Here is a 27,382-nt window from a genome sequence, read left to right as displayed (position 1 = left end):
AATCAAGGCAGTGTGTACTGACAAAGAAGCAAACACATATACCAAACAGAATAAAAAATGAGTCTTGACCTAATAGCCTCATACTGTATATAAAAATTATTTTAAGTGGCTCATGGATTTAAATATAAATGAAAACAGGTGAAAATCTACATAACATAGGTCAAAGGTAGAGTTCTTAGATGTAACACCAAAAGCATGATCCATAAAAGCAAATAAATCAATTAACTACATTGTCATAATGAAAAGCTTCTCCTCTGTGAAACAATCTGTTAAGGGGATGAAAAGAGAAGCTACAGACTGGGAGAATGTACTTGAAAACCACATATCTTAAAAATGCCTTGTCTCTAAAATACATATACATATAGAATTACCAAAACCTAATAGTGAAAAGGAAAATTAAATTAAAAAGAGCTAAATATATAAATAGACAATTCGCTAGAGGATATATAGATGTCAAATAAGCACATAAAAAGAAAATCAAACATCATTAATCATTAGGGTAATACAAATTAAAATCACAGTGAGGGATCACAAAATACTAATCAGAACAGCTGCAATAAAAAGTAACAATACTAAATGCTGGCGAGAATGTGGAAAACCTGCATCTTTCATACATTACTACTGGGAATGTAAAACACATGTCCAAACAGAACTCTGTATGTAAACGTTCATACTGGTTTTAATTGTAAATGCCAAAAATTGGAAACAACCCAAATATTCTTCAATGGATGAATGAATGGTTAAACAAACTGTGGTACATCCACACCACGGAATAGTACTTAGCAACAGAAAAAACTATAGGCACAAAATAATTTGATGGATCTCAAGGGAATTATACTGAGTAAAAAAGTTTTCATTCAATCTCAAAAAAGGGTATCATAACTGTATGCTTCCATTACATAACGTTTTTGAAATGACAAAATTATAGATATGGTATGGTAGTGGTTGCACAAATCTACATGATAAAACTGCACGAACCTGTGCCTGAGTATATGCGTACAGCACACACAGGAGTATATGTGAAACTATGGAAATCCGAAGGTCTGTGTTTGTACTGATGGCAATCTCCTAGTTTTAATACTGTGCTTTAGTTACATACTATGTTACTATTGAGGTAAAGAGACCTTTTTGTATTATTTCTTCAATGTCCTATGAATCTACAATCATCCTATCTCCTAAAAGAGTAATATGCAAATTAACTATCACTCAGCTATACCCACAAGCCACGCCCACCAGCCAATCAGGAGCGAATATGCAAATAAACATAACCAAGATGGCTACGGCCACAGAGAGCAGGAGGGAGGCTTGGGTTTCCCCGGCAATGGAGGAAACCAAGCTTTCCGCCTGCTCTTGCTGGCCTAGGCCTCCACTCAAGGCTACAAAGTTTCAATTGTAGAAGATAAATAAACACCAGATACCAGGGCCTCCGCTTGGGTCGCCAGGGGGCGTGGGCAGCCTGCAAACCACCACAGGCCCCTCACCCGGGCCGCCCCACGCCCCAAGGGAACCCCCACCCTGATCCAGGACACCCTTCAGGGCAAACCAGTTGGCCCCCACCTGTGCACCAGGCCTCTATCCTATCTAATAAAAGAGTAATATGCAGATTGACCATCACTCCAACACAAAATATGGCTGCCCCCATGTGGACACAAGATGGCCAGCAGGGGAGGACAGTTGGGAGGGACCAGGCCTGCAAGGGAGGGCGGTTGGGGGCGATCAAGCCTGCACGGGAGGGCAGTTAGGGGTGACCAAGCCAGTAGAGGAGGGAAGTTGGGGGCGACCAGGCCTGCAGGGAAGGGCAGTTGGGAGGGACCCAGGCCTGCAGGGGAGGGCAGTTAGGGGCAAACAGGCTGGCAGGGGAGCAGTTAGACATCAATCAGGCTGGCAGGGGAGTGGTTAGGGGGTGATCAGGCTGGCAGGCAGAAGCAGTTAGGGGCAATCAGGAAGGCAGGCAGGCGAGCAGTTGGGAGCCAGCAGTCCTGGATTGTGAGAGGGATGTCCGACTGCCACAGGGATCGGGCCTAAACGGGCAGTCGGACATCCCTCGAAGGGTCCCAGATTGGAGAGGGTACAGGCTGGGCTGAGGGACACCACCCCTCCGTGCACGAATTTTGTGCACCGGGCCTCTATTAAGTAATATGGAAGTGAAGATAACCAGAATGTGATTTTTATTTATTTAAATACCCTTATCTAAATAGAAATCAACAGTGTTGATACTAAAAATTCAATGCTACAAACATACTGTTTCTTATTCCCTTGTCCCTTCTCTGCAACCACACCTTCTCCAAACCAGGGTCTCTCCTTTTGTTTGTAACTTCCCTTCCACAAAAAATTTCTGTTTTAAAGTGTCCTCCTAGTCCCCTCCCTGCTCCTCCAATCCCAGAAAACCTTCCTCCATCTCATCCTTATATAACTATGACCCACAAAAGAGCAGAAAATATTTCCACCATTTTTAGGTATACAGGCAAATGTGTAGATTTAATTCAAAGATCTAAGTTATCCAAAAAACAAACAAACAAAAAAGCTAGAGTTCAACCAACTCACCTTCCCAGCTACAAATGGCATATCACCCAAGCATAATCTATAATGTGGTTGAGCAGCAAAATAGTTCCTAGAACCTTTCTGAATGGAAAGGAAAGAAAAACAGTTTTACTCACATGACAGTAAAAGCTAACTATACTAGTATATGACTAACCTGAAACTCCAGCTTACTGCTGGGCTACTACTTGCCTCATCTATATTATGGTCTTAAGTTCCTAATAATACTTGTTAGCATGCATCCTAGTCTAGGAAAGAAAAAATAAAACCTGATAAAATAGCAATTACAGTCTAGTGCTGTGTTTGTGTGTACTAGTATAAAACATTTCAAGAACAAAGAGTAATTAATGCAATACTGAATATTAACAACTAATATTTATGCAGTGTTTTGTAGTTCTAAAATGTTTTCATATATATTATCTCACTATCAGGGTAAAATTTAGAAGTGGGTATTACTTATCCCCATCTTCCCAATGAAGAACCTGAGAATGAAATAGATTTAATTTACTCATCCAAGGTTGTAATATTACAGGGTTTATTGAGTGTTTTCACATAAATTATGACAATAATAATCAGTACATTGACTTACTGGTTGCTTTCATACCTTTTCTGGTGGTTTTGACTTCTTTTTTTTAATTCTTCTTGCACAGGGGGCACAAGGAGTTTCCTTATCTTCAAAGATAAGTCTATTTGTTTCCAGACCTGTCTGCAACTAGAAAAAATATGAGCCTAAAGTTAATGCTGTAGAAATAAAAGCTAGAATTCAAATTTGAGATTTTCCATGTAAAAGCCTATAAAACTTACAGGATTGTCTGATTAAAAAATACATCATAGCTGTATAACTATGTCTTAAACCAATCTGTCAACATCTGTCAAACATTTTAAATCAATACCAGCATCTCAATTTATCTTGAAGCTCCCTTATTTGGAGCTGCTCCATAAATTATAGCTAATAAGTTAAATGCACTATATCTAACTGCAATCTGATGCTTCAGTATTTTCTTACTTTCACACACAGAATCTGTAACAGCACCTGACACAAAAGCGGCTTGAAAGCAAATACACTTCTTCCTCTTTTAAAAACTCATACACTTAATGATATAATAAAAAGGAGCTGGAAATTTATGTCCAAAAGAACTGGAAGGTACGTCAGCAAATGTAATCAAGCCCATTTCTCTAGAAGCTTAGTAACTACAATAAAAATAATTTCTTATCTACATCATAGGAATTCCACAAGCAATTACTAAGGATTTCAAACAAGGACTGCTGTTTTCCCTAAGCCAACTTACAACTTTACTTAAATCAATATAACCATACACATTTACGAGTTAGTGCATTAGTCTAGAATAGTGGTTTTCAAACTTGCCTATGTATCAAAATTGTCTGGAGTTTATGAGGAATAAAATTAAGAGTGCTCCTGTCCTGACCTCATCATTTAAAACCTTCTAGATTGGGGAAATTTGTATTTAACAGTATCTTAAAGTTCCCCAGGAAATTAAGATGGAACTGGAACAAACACTTAGAACCAATGGATTAGTTAAAAGAAACACTGAGATCATTACTTAGACTTCCCACAATTACTGCATTCTCCCGGGAAAGAATCTATTCAGTGACAAAGAAATATAGGACTTTCATTTTCAGGAGCACCTACATTCGTACACATCTAACAATGTTTTATACACAGTAAACTGAATAACTATAATTCAAGGAACATGAAATTACTATATGGAAGACCTAAGAAGCCAATGATTTTGAGTAGTAAACAAAAGAACAATTAGTTTAAATACTTTTAACTTCCAGCTTTTTAGTTCTCCCTGGTAGCTGTATGGCAGAGTTTTAACAATTTAAAGTGCTGTCATTATCTTTTTCTCTAATTTGATCTAATACTAAGCAGAAATAAAATGAAGATTACTTTATCCATGGTAAAATTCAAGCTCTGAATGGTCAAATATCTTGCCTAAGGCTAAACAAATAAGGGTTATCTAGACTTGGAACCACTTATTATGCTTAGCCATTGTTCTTCCACTACAATAGAATTATCAGAACTCAAAACCTTTATTGACATTACACTATCAGTAGTAACTGATTTGGTCCCTACTTTATGCTTGCTAAATAAAAAAGCAAGAAATATGATACATAAATTATGACCAATAATCAGTACTTTGACTTACTGGTTGCTTTCATACCTTTATCAAAATAAAATTATGAACTTGTTTAATTTGTATTACATGTACAATAAAACTCACCACCACAACGTATATAAAGCACAACTCATAAGTTTCATGTTACAAATGAGGAAATGTAGACACAGTAAAGTGGCCCACCCTAAAGTGGAATGGGCAGAGAAAACAAGTGATTTCAAACTTTGTAGGCAGTCAAAAATAAAATCATATGACTATATAACTCAGAAAGCACCCTGAGGGGAAAAATATATGCAAATGGATCAAAAGGTAGATATTTGAGGAAAAAATACATGTTTTAAAGAAAGAGAGTATGTGAAGTCAATGAATTCTGGGAGGCACAGGAAGAAATAGATAACGAAGATGAGATTACTAGAATGGTCACAATCCTGCGAGCACACTCATGACGTGATCCCAGGATAGTGTTGGCATCTGCCACAGCCTGAACTAGAAATCATTCCCTCCCAATTGTTTTGAAATCAGGATCTACTTCTTGTGTTAATATTATTATGAGAATATTATTTGCCAATGTTATTTAAAAACTTTGGAATGGGGAGGGCAATATATAGGAGATATTTGAATGAATAAGGGGAGAATCAACAGTTATAAACTTAAGTCTTTTATTAAGCCTGTAAATAAGACTTAATGGGTACAGAAGTGTTGCTACTTCTAGAAATGCAGTTCTGGTTGCTGTACATAAACTCAATGCTTTTGTGAATTCACACTGCCTTACCTATTCTACCTAGTAGCCACTGCAAGGGATAAAAATCCAAGACTAACCCGGCTGGCATGGCTCAGTGTTTGAGCATTGACCTATGAACCAGGAGGTCACAGATGGATTCCCAGTCAGGATTCATGGCAGGGTTGTGGGCTCCATCCTCAGTGTGAGGCATGCAGGAGGCAGCCAACCAATGCTTCTCCCTCATCATTGATGTTTCTAACTCTCTCTCACTCTCCCTACCTATCTGAAATTAATAAAAGTAAAAAAAATAAAAAGCCAAGACTAGTAAGCCAAACTCATTTGCCTAATATGGTAGCTTTTGTGAATTAATATGTCAATAGCTATTGGGGCAGCCCTCTACCTCAACTTCTGTCTTGAGGCCACCAAGGAAAAGAAAGCACCTATAGATAGAATACCGAATGATGGCTTTAATATATTTCTAATAGTGACCCGTGTGAAAAGTTTTACATGATTAGGTATTATTAATTACATTATGTACAGTCTCTGGTATTTTTCAGTCTACTGACTTTTAAAAATACTGATTGAGCTCTGGCCAGGTATCTCAGTTGGTTAAAGCGTTGTCTGGATATGCCAAGGTTGTGGTTTAATCCCTGGTCAGGGCACATACAAAATCCTAACTGAAATCCCACAATTTGAAAAAGTCTAAAGAAATGCTCAGGTTTTACTCTGTAAAAATGTTTGTAATTTTCCATATTAAAGTACATCTAAGAATTTATATATTGGACCATTCCAAAATATAAATAATCTAAGAAGCCCACAGTTAACCATCTACTTATATAAAAACAGTACAAAACATGAGGGGCCTAGTTGTTCACATTTCAATTTACCTCAGCTGCCTTAGCCTGCATACGTTTTCTTTCCTTTTCTTCTTCATGAAGTTTTGCTTCCAATTCTTGCATTTTTTTCTAGTGAAAAAAAAAAAATTCAAAGTGGTAACAGTGAAAAAGTCTTATTGTCTAATTTGTAAAATTTTAATATAGCAACAGAGGAATATGTGTAAAATTTTAGTATAGTTAATATAAGCTTGCTAGTTCACTCTAGTAATGGGTCTGCATTTGCCAGTATCCTCGACACTCCCTTGTGATTTATTATTAGTCATTTGCGAGGTTCGACAGAATTATGGGTAAAAAATCTATGTCCAAAGAACACAGCTCTGTATGAACACACTCAAGTTAGATGGAAGCCGAGTCTGAAACGTTAGTGTCAGTGGTACTGGTATTTCCTGAGAAAATTAATTAGAACTAAAATTAGGTAACAGAACAACTTAAAACAAGTGATGCAAGCCTTAGGAATACTCAAAAACATTTTATCTTCAAACATTTAAAAAACAAACACCTACTTTTCATGAGTGTAAGTTTTAAAATGTGAACATTCTCTCCAAATTACATTTCTTCCTTTTAAAAATTCCTGTTTGTTATAATATCACTTCTTTCTACAAATATCGAATATTATAAAATGATCTATTTTATAGATATTATGTATTGACTAGAGGCTTGGTGCATGAATTCATGCATGGGTGGGGTCCCGAGGCCTGGCCAGCGATCAGGGCCAGGCCGATCAGGGCCTGCTGGCAGGGGTAGGGGGTTGTCCATCGCGGAAGGTTGGCCACCAGCCCCTGGGAAAGGGGCCATATCCACTGCCACCCACCCCCGGTTCCCCGTCCCAGCCCGGGGCCCAAAGGCCCCGGCGGGGTCAGGAGAGGAGGCAAAGGTCGCCAGGCCAGGCACGGAAAGAAAGGATGCCAGACGCAGATGCCAATGCCGCTGTCATCACCCTGCCACTGCAGCGGGTGGGCGGGCAGGGGGCCAATCAGGGCCTGCCAGCCAGGGGAGGGACCAAGGGAGGTTGGCCAGCCAGGGGAGGACCGCAGGCGGTTGGCCAGCCTCAGGAGGTTGCCGGTGGGAGCGCACTGACCACCAGGGGGAAGCTGCTGCATTGAGAGTCTTCCCCCTGGTGGTCAGTGCACACCACAGCAACTGGTCAACCGGTTGTTCCATTGATACAGATAAGTAAAAAATACATTCACTGACTTCAGCAAGGGCCTGCATTGCAGTTAGTTTGTTATATTCCTGCTCAAGAAGGTCCAATTTTTCAAGTTGGCTCTGAACATGTGTTTGATCATGTTGTCGTTCTCTTTCTAGGGAAACCTGGGAAACAATATTAAATACAGCATGATGATTTCAGCAAAATAAAACTGAAAAACAACACTGAGTATAACTTAGAGTAAGTACACTGTATGCTATTTTTTTCTGGCCTTTCATATAACTACTTACATAATTTAGAGAAATTCTAGGAAAACATTAAGATGAAACCACAGGATCAGCACATTAATACACATGGACTCCTGTCTTCACTAAATACTATTATAATGTGGTTCTATTATAGCAAAACTATCATTACACTGTGAAATAGGAGAGATTTACTAGATATGTAGGGGACACACGCACACATTCTTCTAATTAGTCTGGTTATCTTAAATAGCTAATCTCTTTATTAAGGCAATAATTACAGTTTTAATATCTATTATTTAATTTCCTGTGAATTTTATGTAAAACCTTTTTTTTTTCTTTTCAGTTTTAGGATCAAGGATTTGAAAAGACTGCCACCTACCAGGTTTCAGAACTGACAATCACAAGACAAACTATTAAACTAGGATAAAAAGTGGAAATATGCTAAATTGATGTCTATTGGTAAAAAGCCAATATACCAAGTACCTAAACTTGTAAAGAGTATATCTCCACATACAAGTCTACAGCAGTAGGCAATATACTATCAGAAATTTGAAAATGGCAAAGTAATACAAACAGCAATAATTTTTTCAGGAATTTGTGTGAACTATTAATTTCCTTCTATCCATTACAGTGGGTAGTTTACTGACTTTAAAAGAATATATTTAGACAAAAATTGGCAAAAATCACATTTTATTTCCAGTATTGGAACCATTCCTATTGAATAAGATAATTGAAATTTACTGATGAAATGGGGCTATAATTCAAAGTCAACTATTATATATACCAGTCAACAATAGGTATACATTCTTAGAAGTGCATATTAGGTGACTTCGACAATGTACAAACATCATAGTGTGCTTGCACAAACCTAGAAATGTCTTACATTTCCAATCGTGTGGCAGACTGAACTAAACACCTTCTTCCACAACCAATCTATCACATAAAAGTGATAGACAAACCACTGTAATAAATAACATAATTAAGTTTGAAAGCATGAAAGAAAAATCTACAAATGCAACAGATAAGCTCAAACGCAAGTGAAAAGGGATAAAGAGGCAAAATGTCACATGAAGCTGTACCGGAGCCTTGATATATAAAATATACCAGGAATATGACAAAAAAAAAAAAAAAAAATCTCAATGTGCTACCATCTGCAGATATAAGAACCCCCAGCCAATAAATTAATATAAATCGGGACCAGAACCAGTGAAAACCATCAAGCCTCAGCAAAGGTAAATACACAACTACTTCCTAAAGTTGTAACACCACTTAGAACAGTGGTTCTCAACCTTTCTAATGCCGAGACCCTTTAATGCACTTCTCATGTTGTGGTAACCCCCAGCCATAAAATTATTTTTGTTACTACTTCATAACTGTAATTTTGCTACTGTTAATGAATCATAAATATCTGTGTTTTCCTATGATCTTAGGTGACCCTGCTAGCGGTTTCCAACCTATGGGTCGCGACCCACAGGTTGAGAACCGCTGCTGTAGAGCCTAAGACCATCGGAACACAGATATTTACATTACGATTCATTAACAGTAGTAAAATTACAGTTACGAAGTAGCAACGAAAATAATTTTATGGTTGGGGGTCACCACAACATGAGGAAGTGCATTAAAGGGTCGCGGCATTAGAAAGGTTGAGAACCACTGACTTAGAAAGTATACGTTCCCAGGGGGGAAAAAAACACCCCAAAAGAGTAAGTTCACCATACAATGTATGTTTTTATTTCCCATAAAAAAACCAACAACCACACTGTAAGTGAGATTAAGTAGATACAGTAAATGACAGAACTGGTACTCTGAAGACATCAGATAATTAAGAAGAAATTAAAAACAGTTTATAGTGTTTAAAGAGATAAAAGGAAGAAATAAAAACCAAAGCTATGGTACATTAAAACAAGGTGGAGTAAAGAAGATGCCATTAGAAACAAAAAATATGGTGACAATTAGAGATGGGAGACAGGAGATGGTACATGGTCCTTCTGCTATTGCAAGCAACAAAAAGGCACATTAGGCACCCGGACAGAGGCTATCATTGTAATTGTTGGCCAAAGCTACAGAAGAAGTGAGGGTGTCAAAGCCAAGAGCAGTGACCCTGGTAACAGCTTCACCTGCTTGCTGGGGCGGCAGAAGTGAAGGGTGGTGCAGTCCTGTTCCACCTAAGGTGGCAAGAAACCAATAGGATAAGGATAAGCCCATTTATTTCCACAAGTTTCCTCTTACTTGATCCAGTCTTTGCAAAGAATGGGAGGCAGCTATCAGAAGAAAAAACTAAACCCAGCAAGTATAGTAGTATTTTTTCAGAACACTTTACTCCAGATTGCTTTATGAGGGAATGCAATAAGTTACTGAGAGAGAATGCTGTACCCATAATATTTCTGAACCACATGACAAGAAGTAAGATCTTTTGGAGCCATAAGAACTGCTTCCCTGGCCTCTTTAAAACCTCCTAATTCCCAGGATGATGTTGCTATTGGGTTACGAATGCCTCCTCTTCAGAACCCTGGTAATCTTTCAGTTTTCTGTGATCACAACTGTATACTGTAGAGAATACAATGTGCAAGAGAAAAAGGACTCATTAGCTGGAACACAAGTAAAAAAACTCAGAAAGCAGCTCAAGATTGCACAGAAATGAAACAGAAGAACAACAGCTTGAAATAGTAAAGAAGGCTGTACACTTCCATAAAGAGAAAGACATATCTCTTGAAGTATCAGCATAGAAAAAATGAACTTTGTATTGGTTTTTAAAGTGCAATATCACATAACCTCTTCTAGCCTATAAAGGAGTTTCATTTGAAAGAAATAACACTTGATTACCTCTATAAAAACAATTCAGGATTTTAAAAAATAAATTAGAAATATACTGCAAGACAGTTAATTTTTTGTAATTTTGGGGTTTTTACATTATAACACAATATTTTATGTTTTTTAAATATATTTTTATTGATTTCAGAGAGGAAGAGGGAAAGAGAAATATCAATGATGAGAGAGAATCATTGCTTTACACACACACACACATTACTCAGCCATAAAAAGTAATGAAATCTTGCCATTGGTAACAATGTGGATGGGCCTAAGGATAGTATGCGCAGTGAAATAAGTCAGACAAAGACAAATACCCTATGATTTCACTCATGTGCAGAATCTACAAAGAAAACAAAAAACAAATGAGTAAAACAAAATGTAGTCATAGATACAGAAAACAAACTAATGGCTGTCAGAGGAGATCAGATAGAATAAATGAGAAAAGATTTCAAAGTAAAAAATTCCAGTTATAAAATAAATATCACAGGGATGTACTGTACAACATAAAAAATATAATCAATATCATAATAACCATATGGTGACAGATGGTTACTAGATTTATCATGGTGATCTCTATATAAGGTATATAAATGCTAAATCATTATTTGTAAACCCGAAACTAATGTAATATTGTATGTTAACTACACTTTAATAAAGAAACCAAAGTTTTTCAAAGTATAAAGAAACTTGAAATCCTGCTAACCTTACTGAGTCTTTAAAGTGAAGAAGTAGAGGTACAGTATGATTCTTTCTTTCTTTCTATTTTATTAGATTTTTTAAAATTGATTTTTAGAGAAAGAGGGAGAGGGATATAGAGATAAGCATCGTTGATCAGCTGCCTTCTTCATGTTCCTCACCAGGGATCTAGCCGGCAATCTTGGCATGTGCCCTGACCAGAAATTGAACCAGCAACCTTTCGGTGCAAGGGATGCTGCCCAACCGAGCCACACCAGCCAGGGCCATGATACAATTTTTAAATACTTTTTATAATGTAGACTCAAAGAAGTTATCATAACATAAAAAGATCACACAACTCACTATGCAATGTTTTTCCAATTTAAGTAAAACTTTACCAAATATAGAAATAACTAGAAGGCCAATCAAATCTTCAGATACTACAAAGGACCCCAAGTAATGACCCCCAAGTCATGGGCTGTTAACACTACTCAAAAGCAGAAGCTATCAAAGCTTGGTGTAGAGCAGTGATGGCGAACCTATGACACGCGTGTCAGCACTGACACGCGTAGCCATTTCTGATGACACGCGGCCACAGGGAGGAAACATTTGCGAAATAATGTTTTTTTTTTCCTCAAAGTGACACACTACCCGAGTTATGCTCAGTTTTTTGGCGAAGTTTGACACACCAAGCTCAAAAGGTTGCCCATCACTGGTGTAGAGGATGGGGCAGTGTGTGTGTCATCCAAAAGGGAACCTCCCCTTCATAGCTATGCTGAAAAAAAAACCAACCAATTACATTTTTTTCTCAAAGCTTCCACTAGATTTTCAAAATGAACTGCTGGTACTATTGCCAATGGTTACTTTAAGATAAAAGTAGAAATGATTATTACAACAGCACCATTAGTCCTCACTGAGGAAAAAAAACTTTGTCTAATTTTCCCCACAAATAACTGTCCTTGAGAATGAATCGGTGAGGTATCATACCTGTTTCTCCAAGACAGATGTCCTTTCTATTTCTGCATGCTTTATCATATTACGCATGTATTCCAATTGCTTTTCTAAAAGATTGCATTTACTTTCTGCAGCTAACAACTGAGATGTCAGTTCTAAAAAGAATATGTAAGAAAAGCAGAAATTAGGACACTCAAGGAACAGTTTTAACAAGCTGTTAAAAGGAATTTTGTCTACTGTGTACATAATAAACATTTCCAGTAGCCCTCTGAGCCTTTTCAGATGATGTAAACCATACATACCTAAAAGTTCCTCAACATGCATCAGAGTATAATGCAGTTTTGTAGTGTCTGAAGACGGACCACCAGAAAATGCTAATGTGCAATTTTGGAGTAATTTTACAATACTTTGTTTGACGGTGTTTTATTTCCTTAATAATTAAACAAACCTTGATTGTGCTTTGATTCCTCATTCTTTGAATTCTCCCTTTCTTGTATCTGTTCATCCAATACTTTCTTATATTCAACTGTTTCTCTAGACAAGGTCTTCACACTTTCTTCTGCCTGAATCCTTTCAAGTTCTAAGCGTCGAATCTTATCTTGAAGATTCTTCAGAGCAGAAAATATGGCTGCCAAATACAAATATGAATACTATAAGATAACAATATATATGGAAAAAGTTCACTTAGAAAGAATAACCTATCTACATAAAAAATAAAATTGATGGGTGGGTCCAGTGGAGGATCACTCTTTGGGAACAATAAGATGTTAATTACCATCATATGAGAATTTTTTAAAAATCCATTTAAAGATAGCTTTTGAGTTTCTGAAACATGTGAGGTACGCATGTAAAAACCACTTTATCACGGTAAAGGTATTTCAGATTTTCAAAATGGTGAAAATATTTAGCTAATCATACCAGTTCATATAACTGTCCTGAAGTACATTAACTATCACTCTTTTTTGTTTCATTAAAAGGATCACAGGCAGAATCCAATCAGAGTTAAAATAGTCTAGCATAAAAAGGATTATTTTTAATATCTATTTTTTCATTACTTAGGATAAAAATCTAAGCACACTTTAACTGCCCAATGAAAGTTCCTAATTATAAAAGTAGTATGTACTCACTGTACAAGGCACAGGAAAATACAACAAAGAAAATAACTGATAATCCTACTACCAAAAGATAATGACTGTCAATTTGTTATTTCTTTCAATTTTTTACTATATATACTTTTTACTATAAATTGAGATTAAAATTTTTGTTTTTCACTCTAGCATTAAGATACTGTGAGCTCTCATTCATGCTGTCTTAAAAGGGTATGTCCTTATTAAAAACTGAAAAATCAAGTTACTGCTCAAAAATATTCATATTTTAAAGTTTCCTGAAAAAGTAAAGTACCTTATAAAAAGGTTGCGTTAATTTATACTTTCATCAGAAGCATGTCTTTTCCAACACAGACCATTATTAATTATAATCTCTTTGCCATTTTTAAAAAAATTTATTGATTTCAGAGAGAGAGGAAGAGGAAGGGAGAAACATCAATTTGCTGTCCCACTTATTTATACATTCATTTGTTGATTTTGTATGTGCCCTGACCAGAGATAAAACCTGCAACCTTGGTGTATAGGGATGTGGCTGTAACCAATTGAGCTACCTGGCCAGGGTCACCTCTGACACTCTGTTTAAAACACATGAAACTTCTGGCTATTTTATTTTGCACTAGAGGCCTGGTGCCCTGGGTGGGAACGGGGCGGGGGGGGGGGGAGGGGGGGAGGGGAGGGTCCCCTCAGCCCGGCATGCGTCCTCTCACAGACTGGGACCCCTCAGGGGAATGTCTGACTGTGCCGAGGCAGGAGAGGCTCCTGCCACCGCTGCTGTGCTCACAGCCGTGATCACAGCCCAGCTTCTGGCTGAGCAGCGCCCCCCGTGTGGCAGTGCACTGATCACTAGGGGGCAGCTGCTCCATTAAGCGTCTGCCCCCTGGTGGTCAATAAGCGTCGTAGCGACCAGTCATTCTGCTGTTTGGTCTATTTGCATATTAGGGTTTTATTATATAGGACTAGAGGCCTGGTGCATGAAAATTTGTGCACTTCGGGGTGGGGGTCCTCTCAGCCCAGCCTGCACCCTCTCACAATCTGGGACTCCTCGGGTAGGGTCGCTAGGTCTGGCCTGAGATCAGGGCTTAGCGGGGCTTTCCTTCCCCTGGCTGCAGGTTGCTGGCCCCACCAGCACCGCCACTGCCACTGCCACTGCTTGCCATCTGTGCAGTGCTGCCCCTGCCACTGCCACTGCCACTGCTTGCCATCTGTGCAGTGCTGCCCCTCCTCCCCTGACACCGGTGGCCTCCCTCTGCAGGTGACAGGCTGGAGTGCAATGGCTTGGCTGGCCTGGGCCTCCCTCTTTCTTTGCCGGGGGATGGGGGGGGGGGGGGGGAGCCAGCCCTGCAAGGGGCCGTCTGCCTACCTAAACGCCCCTAACCACTCGCCTGCCTACCTGATCACCCCTAACTGCTTGCTGGGGGGTGGGGCTAGCCCTGTGAGGGGCCGTCTGCCTACCTGATTGCCCCTAACAGCTGGCCTGCATACCTGATCACCCCTAACCACTTGCCTGCCTACCTGATCACCCCTAACCACTTGCCTGCCTACCTGATCACCCCTAACTGCCAGTCTGCCTGCCTGATCACCCCTAACCACTGGTATGCCTATCTGATCATCCCTAACCACTCTGCCTGTCTGCCTGATTGCCCCTAACCACTTGCTTGGGGGCGGGGCAAGCCCAGCAAGGAGCCATCTGCCTACCTAATCACCCCTAACTGCTGGTCTGCCTACCTGATCACCCCTAACCACTCTGCATGCCTGCCTGATTGCCCCAAACCGCTTGCATGGGGGCAGGGCCAGCCCAACGAGGGGCCATCTGCCTACCTGATCTCCTCTACCCACTGACCTGGCTACCTGATCACCCCTAACTGCTGGTCTGCCTACCTGATCACCCCTAACCACTGGTCTGCCTACCTGATCACCCCTAACCACTCTGCCTGCCTGCCTGCCTGATTGCCCCTAACCGCTTGCTTAAGGGCAGGCCAGCCCGGCGAGGGGCCATGGTGGTCTGGTCTCTGGTCGTGACGCCTGGCCTTTTATTAGTATAGACTAGAGGCCCGATGCACGAAATTCGTGCACGGAGGGGGGTGTGTCCTTCAGCCCAGCCTGTACCCTCTCCAATCTGGGATCCCAGTGGGATCAGGCCTAAATGGGCAGTCGGACATCCCTCTCACAATCCAGGACTGTTGGCTCCAACTGCTCGCCTGCCTGCCTTCCTGATTGCCCCTAACAGCTTCTGCCTGCCAGCCTGATCACCCCCTAACCACTCCGCTGCCAGCCTGATTTATGCCTAACTGCTCTCCTGCCAGCCTGTTTTCCCCCAACTTCCCTCCTCTGCCGGCCTGATCACCCCTAACTGCCCTCCCCTGCCGGTCTGATTGCACCCAACTGCCCTCCCCTGCCAGCCGGGTTGCTCCCAACTGTCCTCCCCTGCCGGCCTGGATCTTGCCCCCAACTGCCCTCCCCTGCCGGCCTGATCTCGCCCCCCAACTGCCCTCCACTGCTGGCTTGGTTGCCCCCAACTGCCCTCCCCTGCAGGCCTGATCTCACCTCCAACTTCCCTCCCCTGCTGGCCTGATCTCGCCCCCAACTGTCCTCCCCTGCCAACCTGATCGCCCCTAACAGCTTCTGCCTTGGCCCACACCACCATGGCTTTGTCTGAAAGGAAGTCAGATGTCTGGAAGACGGCCGGTCGACCCGGTAATTAGCATATTACCCTTTTAGTAGTAGAGACAGATTATATAGAATAGGATTGCTTAAATGAGGGGGGAGGGAGCCTTTTTCATCAGGAGGAAATGCTCTTGGCAGACAATAAATACATAATCCCTGTATCTGGACTGATAGCCAGCCATATGCACTATACTGCCAAACTGGTCATTAAAAAATTGAATCGCTTTCTTACATTGTACACCAAAACCGCTGTTGCCCTTAAAACCCCTCCTCAGCCCCCACCTTAAGTTCTGCCTTCACAGTTCACCCAGGTTAGGTTCTGATTGGTCAGTTTTTATGCCAGTCAACGTCAAAAGCTCTGCCTCCTAGGCAGCCATTGGCTCCTCACATTTCACCCAGATTTGATTCTGATTGGTTGGTTTCTATGCCAGTCAGTGTCAAAAGCTCCACCTCCTAGGCAGCCACTGGCTCCTTGAACTTCACCTAGATTTGGTTGTGATTGGTCGGTTTCTATGCCAGTCAACATCAAAAGCTCCGCCTCCTAGGCAGCCATTGGCTCCTCACACTTCACCCAGATTTGGTTCTGATTGGTTGGTTTCTGTGCCAGTCAGTGTCTCCGGGCCTATCAACAGGCCTGATCAAAGAGGCGGGGCTGATCAGCAGCACCAGTGGAGGCCCTAGAGCAGGGGTCCTCAAACTTTTTAAACAGGGGGCCAGTTCACTGTCCCTCAGACCGTTGGAGGGCCGGACTATAGTTTAAAAAAAAAACTATGAACAAATTCCTATGCACACTGCACATATCTTATTTTGAAGTAAAAAAAACAAAACGGCAAAAACACCTGCATGTGGCCCGCGGGCTGTAGTTTGAGGATGCCTGCCCTAGAGAAAGAGAGGCACGGCTGCTGGCCAGGCCCAGAGCGAAAGACAGAGGAAAGTGCTGATCAAGAGCTGCTACGGAGGCTACGGATCAGACCCTGCTTCTGTCTCCAGGCCTCTCTTCAGGCCTAATCCGCAGCCCCCTTGGCAGTCAGTGCTGGGTCCCGGCTCCCACAGCTGTGGCAGTCAGTGCTGGGTCACCACGGCAACCCAGCACTGACTTCTGGTTGGTTGAGCCTTCAGTAGTTTTGGATGTTACGGACTCTGGGTTTTTATATATTAGGATTTACAGTTATTTTGTAATTGGCTGGAACACTCAATTTTTGTTTATAAGTGAGCAAATGTGGTTATGACAGGGATACACTAGATCCGTGGTCGGCAAACTGCAGCTCTCGAGCCACGGTTTACCACTCTGTTGACTAATGAGTTTGCCGATCACTGACCTAGACTCTTGATTCCAATAATTACAGGCTGTTGTTGTTCCTTGTGATTAAGCCCCTATCCCAGTGGTTGGCAAACTCATCAGTCAACAGAGCAGCAAACCATGGCTCGTGAGCCGCTGTTTGCCGACCACTGTACTAGATTAACAAAAGAGATCTGGGATGGGTATATGCTTTCTTTTTCTGCATTCTAGAATGGCTTATATATCCTGGAGATTTTCTGTTTAAACATTTTGCAAAATTTATTCCCCAAAACTACTTGGGGTTAGAGCAGTGATGGGCAACCTTTTGAGCTTGGTGTGTCAAACTTCGCCAAAAAACTGAGCATAACTTGGGTAGTGTGTCACTTTGAGGAAAAAACATTATTTCGCAAATGTTTCATCCTCAGGAGCAGCAAATGTTTCATCCTCGGCATGCGGCCACCTCAGCGGCTGCATGTCATCAGAAATGGCTACGTGTATCACAGGTTCGCCATCACTGGGTTAGAGCTTTACTGAGACACCTTAAAAATCCTACCTAATAAAATGGTAATATGTAAATTACCATCACTCCGCTACGCCCATGATTGGGCCAGAGGGAGGCGCAGGGGGCGGGACTCGGGGTGGCCAGGGTAGCTGATTGGGCCAGCAGGACGCTGAGCTCGCGTCGCCAGTGGCGGCGCGAGCTCAGCGTCTGCGCCATGGCTGTGCTGCGGAACAGAAGGGGCCTCTGGAGCAGCGAGCTCACGTCCCACCACGGACTATCAAAAGCGGGGGAGCTGGGTGCCTGTCTGCTCCAGCACCAGGCCTTTCAGAAGCCTCTGCTGAGCCGGAGGCTTCTGAAAGGCCTGGTGCACCAGCGGACAGGCACCCAGCTCCCCCGCGATGGAAAGCGAAAGCGTGTAGGGGATCCTACACGTGCATGATTCAATCATGCACTGGGCCTCTAGTTTTATTATAATACTCAAATTTATTAATAGAGAACCAAACATTTTAGTCTTATAAATATCTACCATATTGTCCCTAATTTCTAATTTTCTGCATAATAGATTTATGTACCTTTCTTAGAATCTTGGCATTTCTTTAGAATCTTTCTTAGAAGTTCCTTAGAATCCTCAGCATTTTTATTTTAAAATAAAACACAACACAGGCCAAACATTAGTTCTTTCTCACACTTTCCTTAGTTTAACAAACCTGAATTCATGCTTATTTTTTCCAGTTTTGAGAAACAACTGACATACATCACTATGTAAGTTTAAAGTGTTCAACTTGATGGTTTGATGAGCATGTATTGTGAAATGATCACCAGAATACGTTCAGCTAACACCCATTACCTTATATAGATAAAAAGAAAAAAATTTATCCTTGTGATGAGAACTCTTAAGATCTACTTTCTTAACAACTTTCCTAAACAGTAAGTCCTCACCTAACATCATTAATAGGTTTTACAACTTTAAGGGAAATAACGTATAACAAAACCAATTCTACCATAGATTAATGGATATAAGCAAAACATCCTAGGGCACTCATGTAATCAATGTTATAATAAAACTTTGAAACTATGTTGAGGACCTGCTGTATATTATACAGCAGTGTTAACTAGAGTTAAATTGAATTTAGAAAAAAAACAGGAACGAGAAGGAAAAATATGACACCCAAATGGTAACATCTTGGCATAATTTAAAATATTTTGCTGAAATCCTTTTGTACTTTTCTATGCTATTATGTTAGTGGGATTACTCTTGACTATGTTGTATCACACACATATGTGTAATCATTCTCCACGTCAATAGATGCATTTCTAGAATTCCATCCTTATATACATCTGTGTCTATAAACTTTCTATTTCACTAATATCTAGTTTTGTACCAGTTTCACACTTCCTATCTTTATAGCTCTATAATCTGTTATTAGTTGACAAAGTGAGGCCATCACTTACATATTGAACCCTTCTATTAAAAGAAAAAATGCAGCTCTCACACATTCTTTACATGCAACTCAAAATATTAAGCGTTTCCACTGAGTTAACACTGTACAGCTCTATTTATTCATTCATGTATGCACCTCAGTGAGCACAGAGAACATTCCTAGGTTGATTTTTGAGAGGTGACTTTTCTATCCACAGCCACTTTCCCAGGCCAGGAGGCTGAGTTGTTCTAGTTCCCTTTCTCCATTAGTCTCTGTTTTTCAAAGAAAACATTATTTCAGAAGCTTTAGATCCCTTTCATGGGTCTAAAGTTTTGTTCTCCAGTCCCTACCTGGATTTTAAATCCCAACTTCTCCTCAATTGTATCCCAATACCTAGGCCTTATATAGACTCTTAGTGTCCCCGAGGTTTTGGGCTTTACTTACCTTCTTACTATTTATGCTTTAAGTTCATTTTATTTCTGACACCTGGGTATTAGTCATTGCAATTTATCATTATATGAAACTATTTGTGTATAATACTAATCTGACAATAATATTGCCATTCATCCTTTTTATTTGTTATATTTCTAACATGTCTTTGCCAACCTTTTATTTTTAACCTGTGTCCTTTTGTTTTAGTTTTGGCTTAAAAAGCATATACTGACTTTTCTTCTTTTTTTTTTCTTTAAATCCTCACCTGAGGTTATTTTCTCCATTGATTTCTAGACAGAGTGGAAGGGAGGGAGGAGATAGAGAGATAGAGAGAGAGAAGGAAACATCTAAATGACAAAGACACATGGACTGGTTGCCTCTCACAAGCGCTCCCACCTGACATGTCCTTGACCAGAAATCTAACTCTGGAACCTTGGTTCTGCAGGCTGACTAACCACTGAGCAACCAGCCAGGGCTTTTTTGAGTCTTCTAACATAATCCCATTTACCATATACCTGATGTCATCCTATTCTTTATCATTGTATTTTATGCTTTCTAATTTTGTTTCCTTGACTTTTTATTATATGAAGTATATTTATTACATGAAGCATAGCATAGCGGTTTGTCTGATTTTGCACACAGCTTTTCCAGGGAATTTGCCCTTACGTCAACATGGCTTTAACTACAACTTATGTATACACTAGAGGCCCGGTGCACAAATTCGTGCATGGGTTCGAGTTGATTGGGCCAGCTGGCGGGGCTGAGGGGCCACGGGTGGTTGGCCGGCCAGCCCCACGCCCTGGTCAAGCTCCTAGTTGAACTCCTGGTAGAAGGAACAATTTGCGTATTAGCCTTTTATTATATAGGATTGATTCCTTTAGTGGCCTCTCACAAAACTCACCAAAGCTGACTGACTCAGACACAGGCTCTTCAGGGAATTTTTAGAATTTTGTCCAAAAGTTAAATCCAGAATTTAGTTCAACTTAAAACTTACTTTGTTAATAACCATGTTTCCTGACATGTGGAAAAACTGGTCTGTGGCAAGCAGAAAAAAAATAAAAGAGAGAGATGGGAGAGACCTATCATTCCGCAGGCCAATGCTCTATCCACTGAACCAAACCAGCTAGGGCAATGTAGGCCGTGTTGAGTCATTGGCTCCTAATGTTCTTAAGCTCACCGTTACATCTGCCTTCCTGTTCTTGGTTTTTCAATCCTACCTTTCATGTTTGTAAACCAAAAAGAGTCCCCTTTGCCAAAACTAGTTCAGATTGGGAGTTTCTATCACAAATAGTTAACTTTTTATTAAATGTACTTTGTTTTCTAAAATGTTCTTAAATAAGTCTAGTATCATAAAGATACAATGTAACTTTATTCTACTAATCCACAATATATATTTTTAAATATATAAATACATAAACACATCTCTGAATGCATTTTCAATGCAAAAATGAAATTGTATATAAAAAATGAAATTGTATATAAAACAAAGTTCACATAAGAAATATAACAAACTTTTACTTCATCCCCTTATTTCTAATGTTTTAATTGAAGATATTTGGGTCCAAATGATTAGTTTGCTTTATAATATTTTCATTTCAAAAGTTGTATTTGCCGAAACCGGTTTGGCTCAGTGGATAGAGCGTCGGCCTACGGACTGAAAGGTCCCAGGTTCGATTCCGGTCAAGAGCATGTACCTTGGTTGCGAGCACATCCCCGGTAGAGGGTGTGCAGGAGGCAGCTGGTCGATGTTTTTGGCTTTCTATCCCTCTCCCTTCCTCTCTGTAAAAAATCAATAAAATATATATTTAAAAAAAAGAAAGTTGTATTTGTTTTACAAATATTTACTTTTAGTTTGACAAATATTTACTTTTCATACTAGCATGCTGGCTTTCTTAAGTTAAAAAACATTCTAAATGACCAAGTGACTGATCTTAAGCTCCCTACCGCCCCCCGCCTTCAAAAAGCATGTGAGTGAACCCTTGCTTTTTCTTCCCTTCTATTGCCCTCACTTCTATGAGGTCATGCACCCTTGTGCTATTTATGTTCAAATTTCCACATTACCTAGAAAGACCCTGGAGTGAAAATACTTTATGTAGAAATGAACATTGAAAGATTAAAAGATTTTTTTTAAAATTAATTTTTAAATTTTAGTTTTTTTTTTTTTAAAGTATATTTTATTGATTTTTTACAGAGAGGAAGGGAGAGGGATAGAGAGTTAGAAACATCGATGAGAGAGAGACATCGATCAGCTGCCTCCTGCACACCCCCTACTGGGGATGTGCCCACAACCAAGGTACATGCCCTTGACCGGAATCGAACCTGGGACCTTTCAGTCAGCAGGCCGACGCTCTATCCACTGAGCCAAACCGGTTTTGGCGTGATTAGAAGATTTTTAACTTCATAAATTGTGAGAGTTACTGTGGAAAATACATTTCTAGAATAAGAAGCAAACTCAAATATTGAAAAAATGGGAAAATGTCAGTTAAAAATACTGTACGTGTTAGGTTTATTTTCACGAACAGATTTTTCACAGCAAACACTAGATCTCCATATAATAGGATAAAAAAAGTTTATACAGCAGGACTGAACCTTGGCTAATCTATGAAACTTGGCTTTTGAAGTGTTTCCCATGTTATTAATTGATAAGATGTTTTGTAGGCCTAGGGCACTAGATTCTACTGCATAAGTCTGCCTAGGTTGTTTGTGTAAACAATGTTTTTTATGGTAAATATCACAACTGGTTTCGCAGGCAAAAAAAAAGTGCTCCAGACAGAAGCCCTAATCTGAGCCTTAAGTGGGCTTTACTGGACAGAAACGCAGTATAGATGCTGGAGAGTTCACTGTTGGAGAAACAAGTGTGTTTCTGTGTGACCTCTATGAGGGAGAACTTTGGAAACATCTAGATTTCTTTAGATTGCATTGTAATAAACCATAACCATAATTAAAACCACTTCTGAATCTTAAAACTCATAATCTCCAAACATATAGGTGTTCCTGAAGTCAGAGAGTATAGAAAATTCACTGATATTTTCAGATTGCATATTGCAACTAAATTTTAAAAAACCACCATGTGTTAAATTTTGGTATAGTATCAAAGAATATCTAAATTGTTGGAAAGGCTATTAAAATATTATTCCTTTTCCAACTACATACCTGTGTAGATTTTTTTCACATACTTCAATCAAAATAAAATCTCCTCAAATGAAATATAAAAGTATATATGAGAATCAAGCTGTCTTCTATAAGTCATAAATAAGAGATTTACAAAGTGTTAAATAAAACAATGTCACTTTTTAGACTATTTTTTAAAATCTGGAAAATAGTTATTGTTCATCAAAATATTTATGCAATAGGTTTATTAGGGCTTCTTGGACCAAAAAATTGAGAACCAATGCTTTAAAAGAACAGATGGGCAGTACATTTTTAATACCTAACACAATAACACTGAGCTTTCTACATATCTGACACAAATTTATATGCCAAGATGTTTTCTCTCTCAACTCTGAAGAGGGATGGAGAGACAAGAGTGACCTGGAACAGTTAAAGAGACCAAACTAGTTGTCATCAAGCCCGCAGTTTATCTGTACTTTCTGTGGTGTACATATATTGCACTTTCATTTTCCACATGTACTATGTAATGTGTGAAAGATTAGAAAGCACTGTCTAGAAGAACTGCCTTACATCTAGTTATCTTACTTCAGGTGTCCAAGTTATTCTCCATGACACTGTCATTTGAAATGTACTGAACAAATAACATGAACAATGGTTTATATTAAAACTCTTTGGAATGACGTTACAAATTTTTAACCCTTTGCACTCGTTTGCTTTTTTCTCGATTCCTTTATTCTACTTGGGATTTAATTTTTTAAATACCCCAGATTTTACAAAGCGCGGCAGTAGAATAAAAAACTGGAGTTTCTTTTCATACAAACTTATTTATTTGGATTTTTTTATATTTCAAATTATTGATACATTCAAAGAGTATAAAAAGAGCTGCTACCGATGCTAACCGTGTCGAGTCACACTCGACATCCGAGTGCAAAAGGTTAAACGGCTCTAAAGACATTAATACATTTTTGAAGGCAGTAACAATTTCCAATTTCTTTTCTAACTAAAGTTCAAATGAATGAGAAGTACAAGAAACAGCTTAATTATCTCTTTCCATAGCCATTAGTCAAATTATCTATACATATAAAAGCCTAAGCGACCTTTACGACTGGTTGACCGGTCGCTATGACGTGCACTGACCACCAGGGGGCAGATGCTAAACAAAGGAGGTTCCCCCTGGTGGTCAGTGTGCTCCCTCAGCCAACCTCCCATGGTCCCTCCCCTCCACCAGCTGGCTGGCCCCAATCGCCCACCAGGCCGAGGAACCCCACCTGTGCACAAATTCGTACACCGGGCCTCTAGTATTTTCATGTTCTGTAATTATCAGATAGCAGTGTAAAGTGTTTATTTATCAATGAAAATATATTAAACCATAACTAAAGAATTACAAAGCTTTCCCCAGCTAAATAAAGTATTAGTGAGAAAAAAGCATTTATAATATGCACAAAAAGTTTATTATAGGAGTTCTATTAAAAATAAAACTTCATTCAATAAATATTTGAGGGTACACTAAAACAAATCAGGGAAAAAGTGGAAAGGGATAAAGGTTTTGCTATTATATATGTTTAACATCTTCGAGATATTTCTTCATCTGTCAATTTTGAATATAACTACCTTATACAATTTTCATATTATGATTACATCAAATATATTTGCTTTACCTGGAATGCTAATGAATTTCATTCTTTAAAAAATATATATTGTGTTTAATCACTAGTACTGTGGCAATGATATTTACTAACAATTCTCTAGATAAAAGAAGTGTTAGGTTTGCAACATATAAATTAAATAGGCATTTGTAAATTAGTTTGGAACTTTTTGTTTCAAGTGGGAAATGCATTGCAAATATCTTAAAAAGACTAATCTCAGAATGACTGTTTTGTAAACTGTGAGGTGACTGTATAGTCAAGTATCAGGTAGATAATAATATCCAAGCATAGTTTCCAATGTAAATCCTGGGGCCTCAAATGCGTTTGCTAAAATAAATTTAACCTGGTGTCTAATATATTTTAAGAATTTTAAAATTCAATATTCAATTTCCTAATCAGAAACTTATTTATAAGATACTGTTTCTCTAAGATGATGATGATGAAGAACATGCTAATTAATTTAATGGTTAATAAAACAACTGCTAAAGTGCTACTTATCAGAATACAGTAGTTAAAGATTGGCAATTCTGAAAAATAACGAAAACTACATGACATTCAAACAACTTAACATAGGTTAAAAAAGTAAAAAACAACTAAGTTCACAGTGGAATAAAAACAGTTTCCTTTTAGTAATAATTTCTTCTTAAAAAAACAAAATAAAAAACACATATTAAAAAAACCCAAGCACTAGAGTTCCAGCAGAACACAAGTCTAAGAATTAGATATTACTCCTTCTGTTACAATATTATATCTAGTTCTGATTTTTACATCTATGTAAAGGAACTTTTTCAAAAGTTCAGAGAAAAGTGCATTACTGCAGGATAAAATATTAAGAATGATGATGTTTGACAAGAAGCAAACTAAAAAAGGCATTATACTTTGAGGTTAAAATAGGAAGAGGGAAAATATTCTTGCCTCCTCTAAATTTAAAATGAAAAGACACAATTAAGAATATTTAAGCATCAATTACACACACACACACACACACACACAAAACCCACATCTGTTTTGCTAGGCTCTATTACCTCTGCTGTTGCTTTCTGGATAGGCAAGTGTAGGCTTATTTGGGGAGCGTCGAAGATCACTATTAAGGAAAGGCTTATCTGGTGGATATACTACATATGAAGATGTGGAATGGCGAAGCATACTTCCATTAGACCTTGATGGTTCAGCTAAGATATTCTGAAAGATAAAAATACAGAAATAACCTTTCAAATTTAAATGCAAATGGCATGTGTATACATACACATACACGTACCCACACACCCATGAATGTTCATGACTGAGAACCAGACTGTTATATATGTTCCACTGATAGAGACAACAGAAACAACAGAGTCCACTAATCATATGTAACAGAATCCAATAATCACTTTAAAACAGGTGTGGGGGACCTTTTTCTGCCAAGCAGCATTTGGATATTTAGAACATCATTTGTGGGCCATACAAATAGTCTGCTATACTTGGTAAACATTTAATTAACTCACCCCGAATGCCTTGGCAGGGCCAGACCAAATGATTTCATGGGCCTTATATGACCCACGGGCCGGACGTTCCCATGTATACTTTAAAATAAGAAAACTTTTAAAGTGTTTCATATTTGTGTGAGTCTAGCCATATGCCAGACAATATAAAAAGGAAATAATGTTAGCCGTGGCTGGGTAGCTCAGTTGGTTAGTGTGTGTACCTCATACACCAAGGTTGTGGCTTTGATCCCCAATAAGGGTACATACAAGAATTAACCAGTGGGTGCATAAATAAGTGGAACAACAAATCAATGTTTCTCTCTTTCTCTAAAAAAAAAAAGGAAATAATGTTCACACAACTTGAATACAAACGCTGCATAGAAATACTTTATTATACTCACAATTTATTTTAAAAATATTTACTGTAAAATGCATATTCAGAAAAATATTGTATTTTTACAGTATCAGAAACTGACACAAAATGACTACATTCATCTATCCCCAATCAACTAAATACTTCATGAATATTTGTCAAATGTCCAGCCAACTCATTTTGAATGCCAAGGTTTAATCAATGTGGTGTACATAGTCCTTGACTCAAAAACTTTACATTTAGTTAGGGGGGAGAAAGGGAAACAAAGAAAACATTAAAGCTTATCAAAGTTTATTTCCACACACACATGTTCTGTCATAAATGGGATTCTGTTCAATTTGGGATTCTGTTCCACATGATAATTTTCAGTGCAGGAGATACTAAATGTGGAGTTTTGTGTTACAGGTGACTTCCTTTTAGTACAGAGATCTAGAGTAGGGGAAGTAATGGAGAAACTGAAAGCTAAAAGGGAAAGGAAGATATGACTGCTAACTGCTAAAAATTCTCAACATTCATTTTTCTTATTCAAGTAGCCACAGTAATGCAGGCTTTCGACTCCTGTTAGAGAAGTGCAACTATTTATACAGCACCAGAAAAATCTGTTTCCAGAAAAGGACAAAGAAATATAAATATTTACAATAACAGTAAAAAATCTCTTGGTATAAACTAAGGCCACCAAAATAACCACAATGTATCTAAATCTTATTAAAAACTGAAGACTATTTCATTTTTAAACACCATGCAGTTTTTAAGTTAAGAAAGCCAATGCAAAACACACATTATGGCTATGAAAACTAAAGGAGAGGGGAAAGAACTTGGAAGGGGTAGGAATAAGTCTCAAAAGTGGTAAATCAATGGTAGGTCTATTGTAAAAAGTATGTTCACATGAAACAAGGACTGAGAGTTAACATTTTTCTAGCTTTTTGGCAATCTGGCATCAGGTTTGGCAGGTGGCTGATGAGTTTTCAATTATTATAATACTAGAGGCCCAGTGCGAAATCGCACAAGACCGAGACCCACTGTGCCGCGAGGCCCATCAATGCACCTTCTGGTGACTGTTTGTTTGATCATTACAGCCACTGGCCTTTTATAATATAGATATAATGCTGACAAAGCTCTTGCAAAGCAACATGCTTATAGCTTAATTTTAAATATGATTCTTCACAGAAAACTTTAGGTCTTCATACAAACTACTAAATCCTATCATGTAGCAACAATGGTTAGGAAATAGTCCTTATCAATATATTTATG

At 38.9% G+C, this 27,382-nt stretch overlaps 1 protein-coding gene across 3 annotated transcripts in view; it reads right to left on the bottom strand.

Moving 5' to 3' along the window:
- Positions 1 to 27,382, bottom strand: part of CEP57 (centrosomal protein 57) — a 61,419-nt gene that overhangs the window by 13,409 nt on the left and 20,628 nt on the right. For 2 of the 3 annotated variants that reach the window (XM_079789244.1, XM_079789243.1), the window contains 7 exons: positions 25,318 to 25,474; positions 12,580 to 12,759; positions 12,165 to 12,286; positions 7,491 to 7,607; positions 6,288 to 6,365; positions 3,143 to 3,250; positions 2,545 to 2,622 (listed from right to left, as the gene is read on the bottom strand). In XM_079789244.1, the coding sequence (XP_079645370.1) occupies positions 2,545 to 2,622; positions 3,143 to 3,250; positions 6,288 to 6,365; positions 7,491 to 7,607; positions 12,165 to 12,286; positions 12,580 to 12,759; positions 25,318 to 25,438 (804 nt within the window). In that variant the 5' untranslated portion in view covers positions 25,439 to 25,474. The remainder of the gene's footprint in view (positions 1 to 2,544; positions 2,623 to 3,142; positions 3,251 to 6,287; positions 6,366 to 7,490; positions 7,608 to 12,164; positions 12,287 to 12,579; positions 12,760 to 25,317; positions 25,475 to 27,382) is intronic. The other variant, XM_079789245.1, reaches the window with a different exon arrangement.

Source organism: Cnephaeus nilssonii (assembly GCF_951640355.1).
Source record: "Cnephaeus nilssonii genome assembly, chromosome: 13".
Classification (NCBI taxonomy): domain Eukaryota; kingdom Metazoa; phylum Chordata; class Mammalia; order Chiroptera; family Vespertilionidae; genus Cnephaeus; species Cnephaeus nilssonii.
Note: the sequence above shows the minus strand (reverse complement) of the source record. Positions and strands in the feature narration are given on the sequence as shown.